General features: G+C 39.5%; 1 protein-coding gene across 1 annotated transcript in view; it reads left to right on the top strand.

The window, feature by feature from the left end:
• Positions 1–24386, top strand: part of LRP2 (LDL receptor related protein 2) — a 227500-nt gene that overhangs the window by 63769 nt on the left and 139345 nt on the right. Inside the window, exons 5-15 of the mRNA XM_032753385.2 lie at positions 2231–2341; positions 2680–2793; positions 4568–4684; positions 5949–6101; positions 7786–7905; positions 13883–14011; positions 16359–16528; positions 17283–17506; positions 19208–19414; positions 21922–22124; positions 24069–24209. Of these exons, the coding sequence (XP_032609276.1) occupies positions 2231–2341; positions 2680–2793; positions 4568–4684; positions 5949–6101; positions 7786–7905; positions 13883–14011; positions 16359–16528; positions 17283–17506; positions 19208–19414; positions 21922–22124; positions 24069–24209 (1689 nt within the window). The remainder of the gene's footprint in view (positions 1–2230; positions 2342–2679; positions 2794–4567; positions 4685–5948; positions 6102–7785; positions 7906–13882; positions 14012–16358; positions 16529–17282; positions 17507–19207; positions 19415–21921; positions 22125–24068; positions 24210–24386) is intronic.

The raw sequence follows: 24386 nt of genomic DNA on the forward strand, positions 1-24386 counted from the left end.
CCGGGGTTGAGAGGGGTCCTCTGCTGATTGAGAGAGATTCTTTATCAGTGTGGTTGGAGACAAGAAAGCTGTTTGTTCCTCATTCCAAAAGTCAAACTACTGACCTCTGGCCATCACAATACCCTCCCTGATGATATCAAGCTGGGCTTGTTGTTTGTTGGGTGGGGAATGGGCCTTGTCAGTAAACTTGTAGTCATGTCAGTGGTTACTGTTTTAATCTTTCCCCTTTCAATTTTCTGGCACTGGCTCTCAAAAAGCAGGATGAGGAAAACGAGAGATCCATCCAGCACACTTATTCCAGATTCTTTATATTTATAATTATCACCTTAAATGAAGTAGCCACCGTTCAAGCCCAGATTAATTTTCCTCCAGACAGATAGCTTATCTATTGCAAAGAGCTGGGTTTTCTATGAGTTTTTCTCCTGCTTGCTGCTGCTTTTAAAAGGCTAGATAACACATTGACTCTAGGAGCTATCTGGCTCACAGGGGCAAAGGAATTGCTTTCTGACCTCACCTGGTCTTTTGCATCTCTTGAAGGGAGAATTAATAAAGGGAGCGTTGTGTGACTCATTTGAAGGCACATCTGTAAGGCATATCATCTCAGCGAGGAAAGACGCAATAACTCTAGGCACTGGCTCACTTTTGGACTATTAAAAAACAAAATAAAATTCAGAAAAAATTTTAAATTTTAACCAGCTGTTTAAAAATGCCTTCCATTTAAACATATGATTGACTATATGTAACTCTGGCGATTGAGATATTTAAGGACACTTAATAAACTAGCTTTGAACCTCTGGAGATGAGAAGAGTTAGGCTTATTCCTTTACTATACCAAAAAAAGATCACTGGAGAGTCCATTTTTTAAAAAGTGCAAGTTGTTAACATGGCACAAGTTTAGTACAGTTTCAGCACAGAATTTTGTGCATGGCTTCTGCTTGAAAAGACTTGGGACTATCCAAAGAATTATCTTCAATATATTTATATCTCTATAAAATCTCAAATACGGTTCTTAAGTGCAAAATTGAGACTCAAAGTCAACTAAGACATACCTTTTCCTTGGTTAAAAAGAAATCAGAAGATGACCTGATAATCACTACAAAAATAATCTTTCATGAAGAAGATGGTCAGACCAAGGAAGATATCACATTTGTGAAAAGGAGGGTATTCAAAGGCCATAAAAGGCAGAACTTCAAAATATTTTAAAAAGCCGAATAAACTAAAATGTTCACCTGTGATAAATAATGGCAATATTGAACATTTCTCGAGCACAGAGAGTAATGTCCCACCCCTGTACTAAGTGTTGGGGATTCTAAAATGAGTAAGACAGGATCCTTGATCTCAAGGAGTTTCATTATGTCATGGGGGAAAGAGATCAACAATCCACAGAATAAAGCCTCCAGTAAGAAGTTATGAGAGACAGGTGGTCCAAGTCTGGCAAGTAGAGAGGAGGGACAAATAGCACGTTACTCCTGTGAGGAACTTCCTGATTTTCCACTGTGACCTAGAAAACCAGGTCCAGCGAGTAGCAGTGAGGTGGTCGTATGTACATAACGTGGCAACGATAATTTGTGCTTTGAAAGCACATTATGCTTTTCAACATGCTTTACCAGACATGGTCTTTTCAGGCCCCTGTACCCCGTGCAGTAGATTATCCAAATGTGCAGATAGGGAAGTAGCAACATAGAGAGGACATGAAGCTTGAGTCACAGTAAATAGCTGCTTAGTGGTACCTCTGGGCCGCCAGGGCTCCTGAACTCTAGGCCTGCTTTCTTTCTCCAACCCGCCAGTGGAAGAAACGGCCTTTCTTTTTTCCAAGCTTGTGCAGTGGTACTTTAGTTTCCTGGGATGTTATCTGTGTCATGTAAAAGAATGTTTGATTTTGAACTAAAGTTAAATTCTTTCTCATTCTTCATCTTTTAGCTCAAAAGTCACTTCTTTAGGGGATACTTTTCTGGGCCCCCAAATCTCTCTGCTATGCAGTTTCACAGTCCTCTGTACTTTCCACATTAGCACTTATCCCAGTTTGTAATTTACCATTTGTGTCTTATTTGATTAATGTCTGTCTCCTGTGTCTAGCCTTACTCTCCATGAAGCCAGGGAACATATTTCTTTTGTGAATCAATATATGCATTTAGTGACTTGCATATAGTAATCACTCAATAAATGTTTGCTGAAGGAAATTTAAGGTGTGTTTACTGTTTCCTTTTTTTTTTTTTTTTTTTAACAATAGAGTACCCAACATGTGAGCAGCTTACTTGTGACAATGGAGCCTGCTATAACACCAGTCAGAAGTGTGATTGGAAAGTTGATTGCAGGGACTCCTCAGATGAAATCAACTGCAGTAAGTATTGTGCACAAGGTGTGCAGTGGTGTGCTGAAGCTGGTTTATACTGGTTTGAGAGAGCCAACATGTGCATCTCTTCCCAAGTTCGGGTTCAGTGAATTCATGTTGGTAGTTTGAAGTCAGCCATTGGTAGGAGTATTTACACACTGGAAATCGGCAAACACTACAAACCAGGGCCTTTTTATTCCTGGATAACTGGTTCTTAAACATTTACCAGCACACCACTGCTTAATAAGAATCCCTTTTTAAACTGGAGATGATCTTCCTTTGAGATTAAATGGCTACAATGGAGTTAACTTCTCTCTTTTCTTTCCCCTCTTAACTTTCTGTTGCAGCTGAGATATGCTTGCACAATGAGTTTTCATGTGGCAGTGGAGAGTGTATCCCTCGTGCTTATGTCTGTGACCATGACAATGATTGCCAAGACCGCAGTGATGAACATGCTTGCAGTACGGTGATTTCTTTATGCTGGGTCATGTTGTTGGGGGTGTTTTGTTTTGTTTCGGTTTGGTTTTGTTTTCTCCCCCGGCTCCCCCATCAATGTACCACTTTTTTCAAGGAAAAGAGTCACTACGTTTGATGGCAGATGGAATCAGAAGGTCACTAGGGGCCTTGGCACGAGCCTTTGTGGTGTTGCTGGACCTGGGCTCCTTTATTTTCCAAGGATCTGTGTAGATGTAAAGGGCTGGTGATGGACAGTTTGCCTTCTCTCCTTAGGCTCCAGGGGTACAGATATATTTTATCACTGGATTCTTAAATGATCCATACCTCTGACAACCTTGACAGTCGAGTGAGAGAAGTGTTTTTAAGGGAAAGGAAGTTCCTAGGAGTGTCTCTAACTCTCCTCTTTACTTTGAAATTTCTACTGCATTAAAGTTGGAGGCTCAGGAAAGTTTCTTTTTCTTCTTTTTTTTTTTTTTGGAGATGGAGTTTTGCTTTGTTGCCCAGGCTGGAGTGCAGTGGCGCGATCTCGGCTTACTGCAACTTCCGCCTCCTGGGTTCAAGCAATTCTCCTGCTTCAGCCTCTCGAGTAGCTGGGATCACAGGCATGTGCCACCATGTCCGAATAATTTTGTGTTTTTAGTAGAGCTGGGGTTTCATCGTGTTGGCCAGGCTGGTCTCAAACTCCTGACCTCAAGTGATCCGCCCGCCTCGGCCTCCCAAAGTGCTGGTATTATGGGTATGAGCCACCACGCCCAGCCTCAAAGTTTCAGTGTGGTATAGGTGGCTTTCTTGCCTCCACTTCTTCACCCTGACCTTGCTTTTATGTCCATGCTGTTGCCTGCAATGCAAATTTCTACTGCATTGAAGTTGGAGGTCTCTCTTATTGTTGCCACCTCTCCACTTACGTTTTTCGGAATGAGTAAAGTTAGAAGACGCCGTGAAAGAGTTTTACTGTGTTCAGTAAGTTGGCAGCTTTGTGTGGTGATTTATTTACTAGAATGTATGATTTCCCTCCACACCTCTTTTGATTGGTTGGTACCCATGCCTTAGGATGTTGTTAAATATTTTCGATATCACCCTAATTTTCAATGAGCCATGCCTGACTTCCTTTCTGGAACCGGGGCTTATTTCAGTGACAGAGAATTAAAGAGAATGTGACACCATGGAATGGTTGACTCAGAATCATTTGGTCATAGATTAGCAATTACGGAGCTTGTAGTAAATATGAGAACGTTGGATGTTGTCATGTCTGCAGCATCTTTGTCTGCATTTTCTGTTCTGTGCCAACACATTGCAAACCATCTTGTTTTTAATTTTTTTTTTTTGAGACAGGGTCTCACTCTGTCATCCAGGCTGGAGTGCAGTGGTGCGATCTCGGCTCACCGCAACTCCACACCCTCCACCAGGCTCGTGCCATCCTCCCACCTCAGCCTCCTGAGTAGCTGGGACTACAGACATGTACCACCATGCTTAGCGATTTATTTTTTGTATTTTTGGTAGAGATGAGGTCTCACCATGTTGCCCAGGCTGATCTAATTTTTAATCTTGAAAAACAGAAACTGGCACCTGAGTTCATTTCCTGGACCCAAAGCTGCTGTTATCTTCTTTCTCTCTCTTTTTTTTTCCTGCTTTTTAAAAATCTTTGTCAAGATATTTAAGGGATTAAACTGATATAGAAATTTCAATTTCTAGGAGTTCTGCTTAGGCAGTGAGATGAGAGCACTTTGAGTTTTTCCAGGTGATTTGTGTCTTTGGAGTGCAGCTGTTGCTTTGTTCCAGACTATCCGACCTGCGGTGGTCACCAGTTCACTTGCCCCAGTGGCCGATGCATTTATCAAAACTGGGTTTGTGATGGAGAAGATGACTGTAAAGATAATGGAGATGAAGATGGATGTGGTAAGGAGGGGAAGAGATTCCTACTGAAAAGCATTTTCTTCAACTGTTTTCCAACGCTTGTGTTTTCTCCTTTCCTTTTTAGAAATTTTGTGTGACAAGCAAGCCTCAGGATTGGCTGGAGTTGAAGGGGTTGTTTAGGAACTTAGTGGGTGGGGAAGAAGGAGGTGACTGCGCTAACTTTTCCTAAGAAGATTCAGAACTCAAATACAGATTAAATTATAATCCCCTCCTTTCTATCTTTAAGGCAAAATAGGTAGGACAGTCTCTGCCTCTTCTATACCCCAGTCTGATTTTCCACCTATAAGACTGCCTGTTTTAAATAGATTTACCTATATAAAACTAATAGGCTGGGGAAGGAGAGAAAATAGGAAAAATGTCATTTGTCGTAGACCTTACGATCTTTAAAAATGACTTTGAACCTTGGTAACAGTTTAGCTTATTTTTTTGTTTTTGTTTTGTAAATTCTGATTCCCAAATGAGTCACTGACATTCAGTGGTGAAAGAGAGGCCACCTTGGGAACATGTGGGGTGGAGCTGGGGATTGGTAAGTGTAGGAGAAGCTACTATCCAGGGAAGTGCTTAAAGATTCTGTGAGAAGGAAATTGCTAATGATATTCACCCTTTTATGTTGCTGATATTCACCCTTTTATGTTGCTGATATCATCAGCAGTACCTCCAAAAGTTTAGCAGTTACTAATACCCACACCCTACAGCAAGTTACCTGCACCATTCCAATCCCAGGTATGATAAGGGAAATGCTTGTTCTGGGAAAATAAAACATAGTTTTAAGTTTTTATGTTCCAGAAACTGGTTTTTCTACATTTGGGTTATGGTTTTTCTTATACTGTTGACATTTCACTAAATAAACAAAGCAAATCAAAAACCCCAACCACAAACTCAAGTAATTCTGGACCTAACTTGATGGCCCTAGTTCTATAATTCAGGATTTAAATAACTACATCTTTTCCTAGGGGATTATGAATCTAGTTTGTTGATAATTGAGGCCCGTATCGGCTTCTTACTCTTATAACCCAGCTGGGGGCTGCCTCTTCCAGGAAAAGTGGAGTAATTCCATTATGCCTCTCCTTAGAATCTCAGTAAAAGACGAGTGGTACAGTTAGAAATCGCTAACTTATTGTAAAATGTAGATTATTTATAGATTTCTCTTGTCCAACTTGCTCTACATCCTCTTTTAACCACTGATTAAAAAAGAGCTGGCTGTACCTCCCCTGTGGCCTGTAACTCTCTCTTTTTCTCCCCACAGAAAGCAGTCCTCATGATGTTCATAAATGTTCCCCAAGAGAATGGTCTTGCCCAGAGTCGGGACGATGCATCTCCATTTATAAAGTTTGTGATGGGATTTTAGATTGCCCAGGAAGAGAAGATGAAAACAGTACTACTACTGGAAAATACTGTAGTGAGTATAGACATTTACCTGGGTAGCTTTCAGATAAAGATATTTCTGTTTTCTAGATCAGATGTTCAAATACAGTGTATCTGTTGGTGTTTGCATAACAAAGCACCCCAAGACTTAGTGGAGTAAACTGGCAAATGTGTCTTATTTCTCATAGTTCTGTGGGTTGGCTAGGTAGTTCCTCTGGCCTATATCAGCTCACTCACATGTCAGGCTGTTGCAGTAAAAGCTTGGGCTAGCCTAGCCTTGTTGACCCAGAGGCTGAAAGAGCAAACCCTAGGGCTTAAGTACTTTCAAGGTTCTACTTATGCCAAGTTTGCCAAGTCTTATTGTCCAAAGCAAGACACTTGGCCAAACGCAGAGTGGATGGAAGAAATAGACTCCATCTATTGATGGGAGGAGCCTAACAATTTTTTAGCAACTCACCGTCCCTAATCCCTAACACACACACAGGGAGGATTGTTTCAATGACAATTTTGATGACCTTAAAGATGTTCTGGAGATTTTATTATCTGACTTATAATGATGGAAAAAGGCCTTGTCTGGCTGTACTAAAAAAAAAAACTTCTGGTTCCTGGGTTAAGTACTTTGAGTTAATCTCTAATGGCAAAACTGAGTTGGCCATGCACAGTGTTGTTTGATTATGTCTTGTGTGACCACACTCATTTATGAGGAAACTGCCTGGAACTAGGGATTTTTTGCTCCTTTTTTGTGACTGTAGAATATTCACCCCACCAACAACCTATCAACTCTGCGGAGAGCTGACTGTCCTATAAGGGAATACCATTTAAAGCCTTGATTTCATCAATAATATACTCTAACTAAATTTGTGATTGCCTAGAAGTGCCCATGTAACTGCAACCCCAAGGTTATTTTTTGTTTCCTGACAAAAATTGTACATAATATTTAAACAGGCAGAGACCTCTATGGTATTTTTTTCTCTATTTCGTTTGGGAGCCCATTTAAAAAAGCTTAAAAAATTAATAAGAGATGTGTAGTCACAGTATGAAAGTTGGAAAATAAAAATTAACCAAAAGAAAAAAATATAATCACCTGAAAACCCATCTCTTGAAGCCAGCCACAGTTAATATTTTTAGGGCTTATTCTTGCTCCGATCACTTGGGAGTTCTTAGCCCTTTTTACTATGTAGACACAAAGATAGACCCAGGCATGACCTGATTTTTCTTTTCATAAATAAAACTTATAAAGACTTACACTTGCACATAGTTATAACTTTAAAAACGAGCTTTTTAAAAAATTTCTTCTGTTTCCGCTCAAGACAGGCTCTTGTTCTGTCACCCAGGCTAGAGTGCAGTGGTGCAGTCATAGCTCACTGCAGCCTCCAACTTCTGGGCTCAAGTGATCCTCCTGCCTTGGCCTCCCAAAGTGCTGAGATTACAGGTGTGAGCCACTGTGCCCGGCTAATGTTTTTATTTTTAACTTTTTGTGAAGATGAGGTCTAGCTACATTACCCAGGCTGGTCTTGATCTCCTGGCTTCAAGCAATCTTCCTGTCTCAGTTGAACTTTTATGGCGAAATTTTGCAGTAAGCTTTTAAGGGTGACAGATTTTTCTGTACATCTACTACGTGCTTACTTAGCTGCTACTCATAGAAAAAGAAGCTATTGGGTTAATCAGTCTTGTCCAGAGGTCACCATTCATTTAACAAAGTTCTTCTCTTCGTTTAGGTACGACTCTGTGCTCTGCCTTGAACTGCCAGTACCAGTGCCATGAGACGCCGTATGGAGGAGCATGTTTTTGTCCCCCAGGTTATATCATCAACCACAATGACAGCCGTACCTGTGTTGGTAAGTGATGGAGGGCGGGGGCTACTTGTCTTTCATTACAGTATACTGATGGGTCCCCGATCTCTGACATCAGGGAGGTTGCACTTGTGGAGAGTCGTCATGGTCTGTCATAACAAAGAGCAACCCAGACCTCACAGAAAACCTGGAAAATAGGGAATTTTAACTCTGAGAAGGTTTTGTGTGGTGTACAAGGCAAAAGAGTGGTTCTGTCATGAGCAAGTTGACTAGCTACCTGGAACCTATCCACTACTTGATGAGGGCGGTAGTCCTTTTCTGTTTTCTTTTCAAGTATTTGGCATAAGGATTGGTGCAGCCATACTGGTTACTCAATACTGAACTACTTCCATGAGGTTGGTAGATAGCTGCTGCTTGAGCCCAGCAAGCACCCCTACCTTGCTCCCCTGGCCTTTTCTCCAGGATGCACGAATGTCCCCAGGATCCCACAACTAAAGAGTTGTTACCTGACACAGCAGAGGATCACCAGGTCATTGCTCAGGTGACTACACTGGTGGGTCAGTGCCTATGCTGGGCTGGCTACTCATTCCACTGATTGTGACATCCAGTTGGAACTATTATTCAAGATGAGCAGATTCTTTATCATGCTTCCAGATGGTGGCTGGCATTAAACTAGACACCAGTACACCAACTATTTCCTCATATCTCTCCTCTCTGACTTCAGAAATTATTTCTCCCATTGGGAGATTTTTGATTTTGATGCCAGCTTTATATCTCACTGTGATTAGGACGGGGCCTTATGATGGGAGAATTAGACATGACCCACTATCGTCAGTTTTCGTTTTCTTAGTGAGTTTTTGGTGCTCTGATCTTTTTTCCTTCTATCTGATTTTTGATACATGAACAACAAACATACTAGCAGGAAGTGATCACAGAGGGAGTTTAAAGAAAACTATTTTTACTGCTGTTGGGAAAAGGCATCTGGAAGGCAATTGAAAGTATTCATTAAAATTTGGTAGTCATCTATGGGTCTCCAAAATGATTCAGAATTTTCTGAGGATATTTATATTCTTTTGATATTCCTTAGAAATGTGAGGTATTCTTTAGGGCTTTTTGGATAGAAACAAACATGAAATATGTAAGAAATGCTTCTAGAAAAGTATTTCTTCTGAAATTATTATTTTAATATTATTAAAATATTAAAATTTTAATATTTTAGAACTATTTGGTAAAATTTGGTAAAAAATATTGAATTTAGATAAACCTAATGAAGTTATTCAGTCTTTAGTCTCAGCTCATGGCTTTCAACATAATTATACTTTGTCAAATACGGCTAATCTTAATATTTTACTCATAGCCAGAAAAGCCTTTCTTTTTTTCTGTATTTTATTATTATTATTATTTTTCAGCAGAAGTGCTAGCAAACAGAAAAACGTATTGATACCAGAAATAAACTCTGGTTTGCAAATTAAACTTGAAATTCTTGAGAAAGTCTGCTTCTCAGCATTACCGAAAACTATAATCTTTGGGCTCACTTACCTATCATATGCCAAAAAAAAAACGGATTTTTATATCCAGTAAAGCAATGCATTTGAGCTTTTCCTTGTGTTCATAGTAGGTAACTGTAGGTTTTTAATATCAGGACCACGTCCCAAAGTTGCCCATCTAATTGCTCCTCTTAAGTAACTGTATTCAACAAGGTACTTTAAGATCAAGAGACTTAAGTGAACTCTGGAATAATTTAAGAAGGCCCCCAAATTTCTAATCATTTTAAAACATTTTATAAATAAAAGTTATGATCTGCAACTGGCCTTAAATAAGATTGCAGGACACGTTTTGTGTTTTGTTGTTATCATTACCATTATATTGGGGATGCATTCAAGTAATTTACAGATACTTTTCACACGAATGCCCTTATTGGTTAGGTCGTGAGCTGACTCTGGGAGCCCTGCCTGGATTTCAGGCAGCCCTAGGCAGAGGGGCAGCCTCACTTCTGCTCAGAGTGGGGCTCATCTGTGGGTGTGAAGCCACTCCCGTGTCTTTGGCAAATGTCAGGCTCCTTTGCCCCCCTCACTGCTACCCAGCTGCCAATCCCATTCCCAGCCTTTTAGTTCTTTAGGCATTTTCCTTTTCTCTTAGTAGAAAAGAAGTTCCAATAGAAATACCAGAAGCCACATTCTCAGTATTACATCAGCTTTTCTCTCTTTTTCCTTTATCAACTCCCAAAGAGGAGTTGGGGCTGAGCTGTCTTACAGCTGAAACTTGATAGGCCATGAAGTCCTTTCAGGAAAAGTGATTTGTTTTTTCAGAATCCTTAATTCAGTCTTGTGATGCCCCACAAGCTGTTCTCAGTTTTTTGTTCCACCCTAGAGCCCAGATAACACATTTTCCATATTTTCCAACATATAAGTCTGTGGTGAGCCTTGGGTTGTATTTCCAAATGTCTAGGGTTTCCTAAATGTCAGAGATTCAGGCCACTTCAGTTTTCAGTAGCCCCTTACAAAGTGAAAGGCTGTCATAACAAGGTTCTTGTTTTATAAAATTTTGCATTTAACCTACTAGTGAATGTAAGGCAGAATATTGCAGTATTATGCATGCACAAGATAATTTCAGGATTAGAGAAGATACCACAATTAATAACACACTGGAAGTAGTGTGTTCTAATACTGGGGCACTAATTTTAAGTTCCACAACAGACATCTTCTTTCATTCCCGCCAGCGCATTTCTGGGACTTTAGTACAGACAACCTCATTTGGAGATAATCTCAAAAGTCTACATTTGAGGGCCTTTGTGAATATGAGGCCCCCTGCCACCTGCAGAGACCTTTTCTGTGACCTTTGCTGTCCTTCGAGAATGTGTCATTTGCCTCTGAGTTTTGAGGCTGGGTTAACATTTATTTCACATTTGTTTCAAAGAAGATTGTATTTTTCCCTCTTTATAGAGAACTCTTTAAATACATGACGTTAGGAAACCAGTTACACTTGTTTCAGCTGAGCTGAATTTTTAGGGGAATTGTTGCTTTGGTTTGCTCTCTCAAGCATTTCATTTCAACAAATACTCTCTGTATGGCTATAACCCTCTGCATGGCTGACGCATTACACAGGCTTCAGGTGTTGGAAACCTATGCAACATTTATTATCTTAGACATGGCTCCCCAGTGAATACCTCGGTGGTAATCAAGAATAACATTGAATAATCCTGACACGAAATCTTGTGTCTTTCTACCATTCATCTGCCTCTGGTAGTCTTGACCTGGCAGTGGAAGCTCTGAGGCATGCTGAAGCAGTTTACTGGGCTCATTGTTCCTGATTGACAGGACATGCTGTTTGTGGACAGAATGACATCGTGGTGCAGAGTGAGGGCAGGGAGGTCATTCAGCATGGTGGGGTTTCACACAGCCAGATGGATCAGAGGGTGGCCAAGGGGGTCTCAGTTAAAAAGGGGTTTTTGAATCATTTTCACAGCAGTATTTGTTGTTGGGAGGAGACAAAGAATAAAAAGGAAAGAAAAATAGATAAAGGTATTGGAGTGAGAGGGGGATTGTAAAGTAGTGTTTTAGTGTTTTGTGTGGTTTCCGCTACCTTTTCTACTCTCGTGAAAACCCTCAATTCTACTTTTATTTTTCTTGTCTTCACTCTGGCTGCTGATGGATGTTAATTAACCTTCATATTTCTCTATAGTGATCCAAGGATACAATCTTATTGTCACAAAAGTGACAGCAATTTTATACACTTATTCAAATCCCGTTTTTTGAGATAGGGTCTCTCACTGTTGCCCAGGCTGGAGTGCAGTGGCATGATCACACTCACTGCAGCCTCCCACTTCAGCCTCCCGAATAGCTGGGACTACAGGCACGCGCCTCCATGCCTGGCTAAATTTTTTTTTTTTTTTTTTTTTTAATTCTTAGTACAGATAAACCCTTGCCATATTGCCCAGGCTAGTCTCAAACCCTTGGACTCAGGCAATCCTCCCACCTTACCCTCCCAAAGCGCTGGGATTATAGGCGTGGGCCACCGTGCCAGGCCCACTCATTCAAATCTTTAAACCACTTGTAGTGCAGGTGATAGGAAGGGCATTTGTGCTACAGCATTCCTAGTTATGACTTCTCCACCTTTGGTTTCCTTCTGTTTGACATCAGAACTTCTGCTTAGAGTGACTCCAGATCCTTAAATGTAGTCTCCTGGATCTTGCATTCAAAATGAAGTTACGACATTCTGGGGGTTTGAGGGAGAATATCCTGTACTTTTTTTCCTGCTGAGGCAAAGCCTTAGGTGGAGCTTTCTCAGGGCTGAGTTGAGGGGACAGAAGGGATTCATCAGTGAGGGCATTTCACACCCTCACGTGGCCTTTCACTTGGTAGTGTCCAGATCGGATTGGGTTTTTTTTCCTTTGGTTTGTCACGGTCCTTGGAAAGAAAGATATGCTGGCTCATGTTGTTATGTTTAATCTGCAGGGAAAATGAGATCATTAGAAGAATCTTCTTGGGGCTGGATGCGGCGGCTCATGCCTGCAATCCCATCACTTTGGGAGGCCAAGGCGGGCTGATCACTTGAGACCAGGAGTTTGAGACCAGCCTGGTCAACATGGGGAAATGCTGTCTCTACTAAAAATACAAAAATATTAGCCGGATGTGGTGGTGCACACCTGTAGTTCCAGCTGCTTGGTAGGCTGAGGTAGAAGGATCGCTTGAACCCGGGAGGCAGAGGTTGTAGTGAGCTGAGATTGTGCCACTGCACTCCAGCCTGGGCAACAGACTGAGACTCTGTCTTAAAAAAAAAAAAAAAAGAAAAGAGAAGAAACTTGGCCCTTTGGTGGGTTATGGAATAGTGGGCCACCCAGCAGGAATAGTTGAACCCAATTCACAACTTTGACAGTTGCTGCCAATGTAATCAGATCATAGAAATCTGGAGAATTCTAGACTTGGGAGTGCAGTGGTTTCAGAAATTATAATCTACTTGAGAACTTCCTGAAACCAGAGGGTGTGGGAACTCTATTGTTATAGTTTGCTTAGGTCATCCTCCCAGGGAAGCAAGCAGGGTGAAGGATGATGGAGAGTGGACGTGGACTTGGAACGTCAGATGTACCAATTTCTGCACCCCTGAAGCCTTATAGTCTTTAAGAAAGACTCTTTTAATATTTCGTTGTGTTCTCCCCTCCATATTCTATTGTTTATGTCTATTATATTGGAACTATTTTTACACGGTAGAACTGGGACTTCTCTGGTAATGAACAGAGCTCTGACATATAAGGGACTTTCAATGAACACTTACTAAATGAGTGAATAATAAGTTAACCAATAAGTAGAGGAGAAGAAATTTTTGATGTCTTGAAAATAAGTTCAATTTAATTTTGGTTATATATTTTTGACATCAGAGGAAAGACAGCTGGGTAAATAGACCTTTCCAAATACTTTATTGCAGTCATAGATTTGTGTCTTCCTGAGGGGCTGTCTATAGGCACGTCTTACTTTATTCAGAAATAGTGCTGTCCAATAGAACTTTCTGCAGTGATGTAAACATGTATCTTCACTCTCTCATATTGTAACCACTAGTCCTATGTGGCTATTGAGAACTTGAAATGTGGCAAGTGGCTAGGAAAGCAAATTATTAATTTTATTTTATTTTAATTAATCTAAAGATACATTTAGATAGCCACAGGGGGTTAGTGGCTACCATATTGGAAAGCATAATATTAAAGGGAAACATTTACACCCAAATTTATATATTTGTAAACTAACATTAATAAATGAAATGCAGTATCATAGGGCTATGAATTCAGGAAGTGTTGTGCATTTTCTGTAAAGTTATCCTTCGTGTAGGTTTAAAAAATGATGTAAATGTTCTTTTTCCTTACATGAAGATGGTTGTTATAAATTCTTAGAACCTGTGCCTAACTCCAGAGGGTGTTTATTTAGACATGAGCAACACCACATTCTTGGCCATCTTATCTAGGATTTTTGTCAGAGAGTGCTTAATAAATGCTGATAACCTTGACTACAAATGTGTATTTTCCATATGGCAGAGTTTGATGATTGCCAGATATGGGGAATTTGTGACCAGAAGTGTGAAAGCCGACCTGGCCATCACCTGTGCCACTGTGAAGAAGGGTATATCTTGGAACGTGGACAGTATTGCAAAGCTAATAATTCCTGTGAGTAAATTATGAACACCTGTATCTCTGAACAGTAAACAGATTCTAATAGCTTCTTTCCTTCCTTCTGATGACAACAGAATTATCAGTATTTATGCTGTTGGCAGGGCTTTATCATTACAAATCAGGGATGGCTCCGACTGCCTAGAAAAATTGGTCAACATTAATTTCATACTTTGATTTTTAAGGACCAGTTTGTCGATTAATGGTGACCATTATTAATATTTTTAAATTGGTTGCTTGTTTACTTTGCCTAGGCTATCGTGTCACCCACCTTTAATTGTGGAATAAATGCTATGCCTACATTTGATTGGCTTGGACATTTAACTTTTAATTAATTACCTGCCACAAAAGTAGGTGACAACTATCTATAGAAATAATTTTCACAGTGTTCTTGCAAAATTTAGGGGTATTTCCAAATGGACACGCTAAATTTGGATTGAAAATTTTTTGAATGCCCTAACTCTGGGTAATTTGTTGGAATCAATGTAAGAGTATGAAAAGTAGAGAGTAGTACAGAGTAGTAGAGAAAAGTCATGGAGAAAATCTGCAAAAAATAGATGAGCGCTCCAAAGCATCTTGTCGCTGTTGATTTCTCTGGACGAAGGTCTCAATATAAACTCCTATTTTCCAGTAGTTATTTCACACTTGATTTTGAAGTGTCTTTGGTGTCTTCTGAAACTTAACTGCTCCCATGACTGAAGAATGGCCCATTTTCTACTTGTTTTTGTGTAGAAATACCTGATTTGCTGTGTAGTAACTTTAAGGTTCAGTGGATTTTTAACAACTCAGTGTGTTTATTTTTGCATAGGTAACGTATTTATATGTTCACAAATTTTAAATTATAAGAAGATATGTAGTGAAATGCCTTCCTCCATAACTATTTCCCTCTGCATGGTTTTCACTTCCTCTTTCCTATGAGTAACTGCTGTTTCTTTATTTTAGTTCTAGAGATTTTTTAGTGAATAAACAAGAATGTACAAATACAGATATTTAACTGTATTTATATATCTATATATGGTAGTAAACTATATGCACAGTTCTGCATCTTGTGAATGTACTTATTTTCCAGAGCTTTCCATATCAGCACATGAAGTTATTTCTTAATTATTTTATTTCTTTATTTCTTTTTTTATTTTTATTTATTTATTTTTGAGAATGAGTCTTGCTTTGTCACCAGGCTGGAGTGCAGTGGCACCATCTTGGCTCACTGCAACCTCCGTCTCCCAGGGTCAGGCAATTCTCTGCCTCAGCCTCCCGAGTAGCTGGGACTACAGGCGTCTGCCACCACACCCAGCTAATTTTTGTATTTTTAGTAGAGACAGGGTTTCACCATGTTAGCCAGGATGGTCTCGATCTCCTGACCTCATAATCTACCCGCCTTGGCCTCCCAAAATGCTGGGATTACAGGCATGAACCATCGCATCTGGCCTTATTTATTTATTTTTGAGATGGAGTCTTGCTCTTGTTGCCCAGGCTGGAGTGCAATGGCAAGATCTTGGCTCACTGCAATCTCCGCCTCTAGGGTTCAAGCGATTCTTCTGCCTCAGCCTCCTGAGTAGCTGAGATTACAGGCCCCCACCACCATGCCCAGCTAATTTTTGTATTTTTAGTAGAAACGGGGTTTCCCCACGTTGGCCAGGCTGATCTCGAACTCCTGACTTCAGGTGATCCGCCTACCTCAGTCCCTCAAAGTGCTGGGATTACAGGTGTGAGCCACTGTGCCTGGCCTTAATTGTTTTTTTATAATGGCATAATATTCCTTTTTTTATGTTCATAATTTAACTAGTCCTCTACTGATGAACTTTTATATCATTCCTTATCTTTTGCTATTGCCAATAAGACTGCAATTAATACCTTGTTCCTATATCATTTTGCATACCTGTGAGTAAACAGACAGAACAGATTTGGAACCACTATTACCAACTTTTTCAGAGGGATTTCCTGGTAATCTTTAAAATGTCTTCTGTGTTTAACAAAATCTAAAGTTGCACATGGGGCTAAGGTGCCCATATCATTAAGGAGTCTTGAAAATATCTGAGAAATACTCTCCTCAGTGTCATTGAAAGTGCATTGGACTAGCATCCAGAGTGCTTGAATTCTTACCAAATTCTTCCTAACTTACTGAGATTTTGGACACTTCATTAAGCCTTTTTGTGCCTCAATTTGCCCTTCTGTGAAATGGATAGAATGATAGCTATCTGTCTGCCTCAGAGGTTTATGTTAAAATCAGGTAAGACAACGTAGAAGATAGCATTTGAAAAAGCAGAAAGCATATCAGTTGTAAGCTACTTCACCATCCTTGCTCACCTGAAGGAGTGGTGATGCCTTCCTTCTTTGCATTTAGTTGACGAGGCCTCCATTATCTTCTCCAATGGTCGGGATTTGTTAATTGGTGATATTCATGGAAGGAGCTTCCGGATCCTAGTGGAGTCTCAGAATCGTGGAGTGGCCGTGGGTGTGGCTTTCCACTATCACCTGCAAAGAGTTTTTTGGACAGACACCGTGCAAAATAAGGTAAATAGAAATTTCAGGAGCTGAATGGAACCCTGAGCACAAAGTGTTGATAGCTTTTCACTTTTAGAGGGAGTAGAGGGGAAAGTTCCTTTGTTTTCTAACAAAAAAGGCCCTTGAGATATTTTATGTTAATCAGCACCTTTTCCATGCTATACTATTACATGTGACCTATTAAACAAAGCAGTCTATTATATGGATTAGCCTTGAGCAACTTTTAATTTTATTCGAAGTGGAGTCCAAGAGCCTAATTAAAAGAAATAGTAGACATTCTTTCAAAACTGGATAGATATTTGGTAGTAATTTTTGAAATTTGATCATTTAAAATGTAAAAAGCACACTGCTTTTCTGGATGATAAAAATCAGATTTTTACCTGCATCTTCTAAATGGAACTGTAATTTGGGATTGAGTAACAAATATTGACAGTATTTTGTTTAATGGCCAAAATTTTGTTCCACTGTCTTATTTGGAAAGTGTGATGGGTTTAATTTCATCTTGGAGTAATGCAATGGAGATTTTTGAAACATAAATTTCAGAAACTCTTAAAGAGTTATGGAATTTTATTTATTTCTTCTTACATTTTATTATACCATTAATACAATTCTCATTTATTTAAGTGATAACTTGCATGAAATTTCTGAAAATTGAGAATTTAGATTTTTAGCAATTCTGATTTGATTATAGCTAAAAATAATCAAAACAAACCATGTAGTTAGTGATGCTGAAGAAATATAATAATTTTGGTTTTTCTTTCAGGTTTTTTCAGTTGACATTAATGGTTTAAATATCCAAGAGGTTCTCAATGTTTCTGTCGAAACACCAGAGAACCTGGCTGTGGACTGGGTTAATAATAAAATCTATCTGGTGGAAACCAAGGTCAACCGCATAGATATGGTAAATTTGGATGGAAGCTACCGGGTTACCCTTATAACTGAAAACTTGGGGCATCCTAGAGGAATTGCCGTGGACCCAACTGTTGGGTAAGTGATGTGAAAACATATTGATTCCTGTATTTTTAGAATTTTCTCTCTCCCGCTATACACTGAACATCCACTGGATTAATCGAAGGCTCATTCTGATTTCTTTTTCTTTTTTTTTTTTTTTTGAGACGGAGTCTCGCTCTGTCACCCAGGCTGGAGTGCAGTGGCACGATCTCGGCTCACTGCAGGCTCCGCCTCCCGGGGTCACGCCATTCTCCTGCCTCAGCCTCTCCGAGTAGCTGGGACTACAGGCGCCCGCCACCACGCCCGGCTAATTTTTTATATTTTTAGTAGAGACGGGGTTTCACCGTGGTCTTGATCTCCTGACCTCGTGATCCGCCCGCCTCGGCCTGCCAAAGTGCTGGGATTACAAGCGTGAGCCACCGCGCCCGGCCTCCCATGTCTATTTTGTGCCCTTATTTATAGAAGCTTTAAGAGAGTTTATTAAATATAATCCTATTTGAGGACATGTCACCCAAACACACCTACTGGTGTACTAAAAATACTTGTTGTTTTGGGGCTATGAATTTTATTCTTAGTGTTTGCCACGTTTTCCTAGCTAAGAGATTGGATTCTGTGTTCTAACTCAATCTAATAATATTATTACAACTAAACATTACTTACGTTTCATTATTATTAAGATGATTACTCTAACATGAATTAGCTGTAAAGATTTTTAAAGATGGATGTTGGAACTATTCCTTTCAGAACTTTCTTGATACAGGCTGGGACTGAGATATCAATGCTAATATCTCATTACAAGTTGTTCAGTCTGAATCAACCCAGCAACACCGATAATGATTTTCTTCAGGTTTAAATTTAAATTTCCCAATCTTCACATTTGAGAAGTGTTATAGGAGACTTAGCTTTCTCCTAGAATTTCACAATTGGGTCTTAGGACCCTTGGATAAGCTTTAGGCTGTTTTAGTCTTGGTGAATGATGATTATTCAGTTCTACTTCATTATATCAGCCATCCTTCCTTGAAAATGATGGAAATGTTCTCTGTGCCTAAGAATGGAAAACTGAGGAGCAAAATGGCTTGATACCTTCTTTTAAAAGGTATTTGTAAGTTTTCCTGGGTGTAAAAAAGAGAAGCAAAGGACAAATAAAGGAAACAGAGGAGAAAGTTCAGAAGGTGAATATGAATTTTTTTTTTTTGAGACAGGTTCTTGCTCTGTTGCCCAGGCTGGAGTGCAGCTGCACAGTCACGGCATGCTGCAGACTTGAACTTCTGGGCTCAAGCAATCCTCCCACCCCAGCTTCCTGAGTAGCTGAGACTATGGGCAAGTGCCATCATCCCCAGCTAATCTTTTAATTTTTGTAGAGATGGGGTCTTGCCATGTTGCCCAGGCTGGTCTCGAAACATGGGCCTCAAACGATCCTTGTGTGTTGGCCTCCCAAAGTGCTGGGACCACAGGCATGAACCACTGTGCCTGGCTGGCTGAATATGAACTTTTAGACTGCCATATTAGTGCATCATAATAGTTGCTATTTGGAACTGTTGACGCTCCTGATTGACCCCCACAGTCTCTTTAAAAAAAAAAAAACAAACAAAAACTGAATTTCCCTGTTGTTTTATACTGTGGTTCTCTAATCAGCTGGATAAAATTTCCATTGATCCAAACACACTATTAAAAAACAAATTCCCAGGTAAACTTGTAAAATACCAGATTCTTTCATCTTCTGTTTTTCTCTTGTAGTTATTTATTTTTCTCAGATTGGGAGAGCCTTTCTGGGGAGCCTAAGCTGGAAAGGGCATTCATGGATGGCAGCAACCGTAAAGACTTGGTGAAAACAAAGCTGGGATGGCCTGCTGGAGTAACTCTGGATATGATATCGAAGCGTGTTTACTGGGTTGACTCTCGGTTTGATTACATTGAAACTGTAACTTATGATGGAATTCAAAGGTAAGAAGTATTTTTTATGGCTTATGGCTTTATAAGTTGCAGGGAAAGTGCATAAAATGGCTGGAGAGAAATATCAAAGGACCAGAATTAAAATATTGCTTTGTCAGTGGACATGATAGGTTTAACGACCTTTGTACTGACATTTGCATGAAGTGACCTGCTCTGTTTTGTTAACTTTTCTTGTGTCCCATAACACAAGAGGTAAACGCTCATTAAATATAACCTCCAGCATTTGTTCTTTGATTTCTCCTCTCCAACTCCTCCCCCAGCCCCACATGATGCACATTATTTTCATTCACTCCTGAGTTCATTTGTGCTTTGTTTCTCAAGATCACTTTCCCTTTTAATTTTCTAACCTTCCCCCAATAATTTCATGTTTTATTAGGTGTTTGATGTTGCCTACTGGGAATTAATTGGATTTTACTCTGCTCTTATATATTTCAAATTTCAAGGAGAAATTCTTTGTATTGTATTTTTACCTGGTATACAAAGATACTTAAATGGCAATATTTGAATGTAGAATATGGCTTTCTTTTTTTTTTTTTTTTTTGAGATGGAGTCTCACTCTGTCACCCAGGCTGGAGTGCAGTGATGCGATCTCGGTTCACTGCAACCTCTGCCTCCCAGGTTCAAGTGATTCTCCTGCCTCAGCCTCCTCAGGAGCTAGGATTACAAGAATACACCACCATGCCTGGCAATTTTTGTAATTTTAGTAGAGATAAAATTTCGCCATGTTTCCCAGGCTGGTCCCAAACTCCTAACCTCAAGTGATTCACCTGCCTCAGCCTCCGAAAGTATTGGGATTACAAACGTGACCCACTACACCTGGCCGAATATGGCACATTTTTTTTTTCATCTTTTTACTCTGATTACAGCTAACTATAACTTGATGTAAAAAAACCTATTTTAGATCCTCTCCTTTTGGTATTTTCAAAAATTGGGTAAAACATGTTCTTCAAATTTTGACCCAAAATATTATTCTTTGTGGATTCAGCAAATAGGCTGGTTAACTTAAGTTTTCCCAATGACTTGATTTTATTGTTTTCTCAATGAAAGCAATATTATAGTTTTGTTTCCTCTTGTATTTCCATTTTGTAAGGATAATATCACAGTTTGCCACTGGATTATATATCTTTGGAACAATCTCTGCTTGGTTAAATAAAGTATTGGGTATTAATGTGGTGACTTCCTATCACTGAAACTGGCTTCCATAAGGAGAATATGAATAAATTTTATGAAAAAATGAGCTAACCCAATAAGTCACATAAAATAATTGTGAAATTGCTTAAATTTTTTCTCTTTGGGATGTTTTAGGGTTATATTATATAGTCTAACTTTTGCTGAAGTAAAAAAAAAAGTAAAGCATAAAAGAAAAATCAATGGAGTTTTGAAAAGATTTGAGTGGTTTGCTGGCTGTGAAGAAACATCAAAGAAGTATTAAAGCTCACAAGTACAGCTGAAATCATAAAGTCATTGCCTCTCGCTTTGCCAGCAGGTGGCATTCAGGGTTTTGGAATTTGCTAACTGAAAAAGAAACTATTCTCTAATCTTAATGTACCATGTCATTATAGAATGTTTCAAAGTGTGCACTAACCTGCCACCTTAGGTTTCTTTGTTTACTCCCCTTTAGTGTGTTTCCCACCTTTAATATCTTCAGGTCTTTTCTTAGAGCTCTATTGTCCTTTTTAGTTTTCAGGGATGCTAAGATTTTTCTTTGAGGTCTTTGTATTACGCCAAAATAAAGAAAATAAGAGTTCTCCCGTATCAACCGTCCTCTGCCTCACTCTGTTCATGTGTCTAACTGAATCATTGTTTATGGAGACATAGTCATGGGGGGCGTTGTTGATTTCCTCTCTTTGCTTAGTTCCTAATTTTACTTCTGTTTTCTTCCCAGTTAAGTGGCTTTGGGCCTCCATTGCAAGTATGATCAGTTGATAGTTCCATTAAGCAGATGCATAAGAGTGGTAGTGGCATTGCTTCTTGCTTTCCTTACAGTGACATCAGGAACAGATGTGGGCATTTGCTGGGGCTTGAACCCTACCACTCACTGTCCTGCTCCCTAATTGCTAGGAAATGGTCAATGGTGCAGTGGAAAATAATTGGCGAAGACATCTTTTCCCAGACTTCCAAAGTCTTGGTATATTCTTTCACCTATGGTATTCAAAATGCTATTTCACATCTTAGCCTTTTAGATGTGGGGCAACCTAAAAGGAATGAAGAACAAAAGGGAAAACAGTAAATTCCAAAAAATGTCTAGGACAAGCTAAAGGATTGACTGGGACTGGAATGTAAGTCTCAAGGGTCTTTTCGAAGAGACAACATGAAAATCCTTCTATCATCTGTAGATGGAAATATGTATATATCTAAAATGTATCTTTTCTATCTATTCTGTATTTGTGACAAGAAATTATTTAGCTTTTCAGGCATTTAATTGAACTAACTACAGCTTTAATTATAATAAAGCAAAACTAACAAATTGTATGATATATGTGTGTCTTTTATAACAGGAAGACGGTAGTTCATGGAGGCTCCCTCATTCCTCATCCCTTTGGAATAAGCTTATTTGAAGGTCAGGTGTTCTTTACTGATTGGACAAAGATGGCCGTGCTGAAGGCAAACAAGTTCACAGAGACCAACCCACAAGTGTACTACCAGGCTTCCCTGAGGCCCTATGGAGTGACTGTTTACCATTCCCTCAGACAGCCCTATGGTAAGCCTCAGAACAGTGGTAACCATGCTTGGTACTGGACTTGGTGGAAAGGTTTTCTCAAAGCTTTGGAAGTTAATGAGGGGTCTCATGTGATTTGGGTGGCATTCTCAAGTATATGAAGGGTTACCCAGAGAGTTAAACTCTCTGAAACTGGTTCTGCAGATTAGGAGCATTCTGAAGAAACTGATGTATTTCAGAGTTAAATGCCAAATCTAGAGGGAATTTAGAGATTTATTTAACAGATGTTTATTGGCACCTGCAAAGATGCTTGGGGATATAGCAGCTCACAAACCAAACCAAAATACCTATCCTCATTCTACTGGGAAAAACATCTATTTCAAACTTCTCATATTACAGTTAAGGAAACAGGTCCCATAGAAGAAAATGACATGTCTAAGTGTCCATTTTAGGTAGTGTCAGAGCTGTTTTTTTCTTCTCTGTTGCATATGTATGGCACCTGTTCTTTGGTTCTGATTAATCTGTCATAGGCCAACTGGGTTTGGTGACTCTTTGGCTGGTCACTTATTTAAAAAAAAAGAAATATTTTGATTCAGGCACTGCTTAATCTTCTTCTGTTATTTTACCACGTGATTTTTTCTTTTATTTTTTTCTAAGATGGGATTTCCATTATGTTGGCCAGACTTTTCTGGAACTCCAGGCTTCAAGCGATCCTCCTGCCTCGGCTTCCCAAAGTGTTGGGATTACAGGCGTGAGCCACTGCACCTGGCCTATCATAAGCTTTGTTTATGTTTCCAGGTTATAGCTTGAGCTTTGATACGTCTATGTGGACTATATATGGCTCTTTTCTGTATTTGCTTGTGGATCAAAGAAAAAGAAACATAAACTACACTATGTTGGTAGAAAGCTTAATATTGGTGAACAATAATTTAGAGGAAAACAGATTTGCTTTAAAACTCTCATGTTAAGTGATGGATCTATTTAGGATGAAGAAAGACTACAAAGTAATACAGTTAACAAAAGCCCAACCACTAGAACTGACACATTCAGATGAATCTCCTTCAATGTCATCATCTTGGGAAAATATATAGATATTTTATCTGAAAACATTTTTGGAAATATCTATTTGGAATAGTTTTTACAGTCAATTGACAACTAAACTCACACCTGCCCTCACATTAGATCCATTAGATCAGTGATCAATGTGATCACTCAAATTACTATTTTCATTATTTGGCTCAGAATGATATCTGCCTATTGTTTCCCCAAATCAATCCGCCTGAGAAGATAAAGAGAATATTTTAAAGAATAAGTCAAAGGCTAAGAAGACAATTTTAAAAGCAGATATAAAATTTCTAGCTGTGGCAGTGCTCTTCCTAAGGTCACTACTTTGAGAGTGGCTTTTGGAAGTATAAACTGGTTTGTGTTGCAGACATTTAAGGTTTTGGAATCAGATCTGGCTTTGAATCCTAGTCAAGCTGTTTAGCTGCTGAATAATGTTGGGCAAGTTATTTAACTGTTTAGATTCTTGGCTTCCTCCTCTGTAAAACTGGAGGACTAATACTTACCTCTTAGAGCTATTGGTTATTAAGTTGGTTTACTTACAAAGTAAGCATCCAGTGAGTAATATTTATTATATCCTACAAATGGCAAAAAAGCAGTGAAGCGTGGGTTTTCTTTTGATAGTTATTTCTAATCATGGAGGATAGCAGACATACTCTGACATAATTATTGGGGAGAAAGTTGTAGGAGTCCTTTCTTTTTTTTTTTTTTGCCACCGTCAGTTGAGAGTGGATGGGAGAGCAGCAGTGAAATTGGGAGGGTTAGTGTAGCCAGATGTGGATGTATCCAGTAGTAATGTTTTCAACATGTTGCTAATCCATTACTCTATTTCACCTATAGGTGAAAAGGACTAGAAGTGGCTTCGTGTCTTGGATAATTACACATTTCTAATTGCAATTTAACCCTGTGCATTTTTCCCTCCAGCTACCAATCCCTGTAAAGATAACAATGGGGGCTGTGAGCAGGTCTGTGTCCTCAGCCACAGAACAGATAATGATGGTTTGGGTTTCCGTTGCAAGTGCACATTCGGCTTCCAACTGGATACGGATGAGCGCCGCTGCATTGGTAAGAAGTCTGTTTTGGACGTTGTTGGCAGGTGACACAGGCGTATGTGTGTCCAAACCTCTAACTAGACTAACTGCTACTCCTGAATTGGACCAGCTCCCTGTCTAACTTCTTCACTGCAAATAAGCTTTCTGTAGCCCACAGGGCGTCTTCCTTGGTAGGCACCACTTCTACTAT

Source organism: Hylobates moloch, unplaced genomic scaffold (genome assembly GCF_009828535.3).
Source record: "Hylobates moloch isolate HMO894 unplaced genomic scaffold, HMol_V3 SCAFFOLD_1, whole genome shotgun sequence".
Classification (NCBI taxonomy): domain Eukaryota; kingdom Metazoa; phylum Chordata; class Mammalia; order Primates; family Hylobatidae; genus Hylobates; species Hylobates moloch.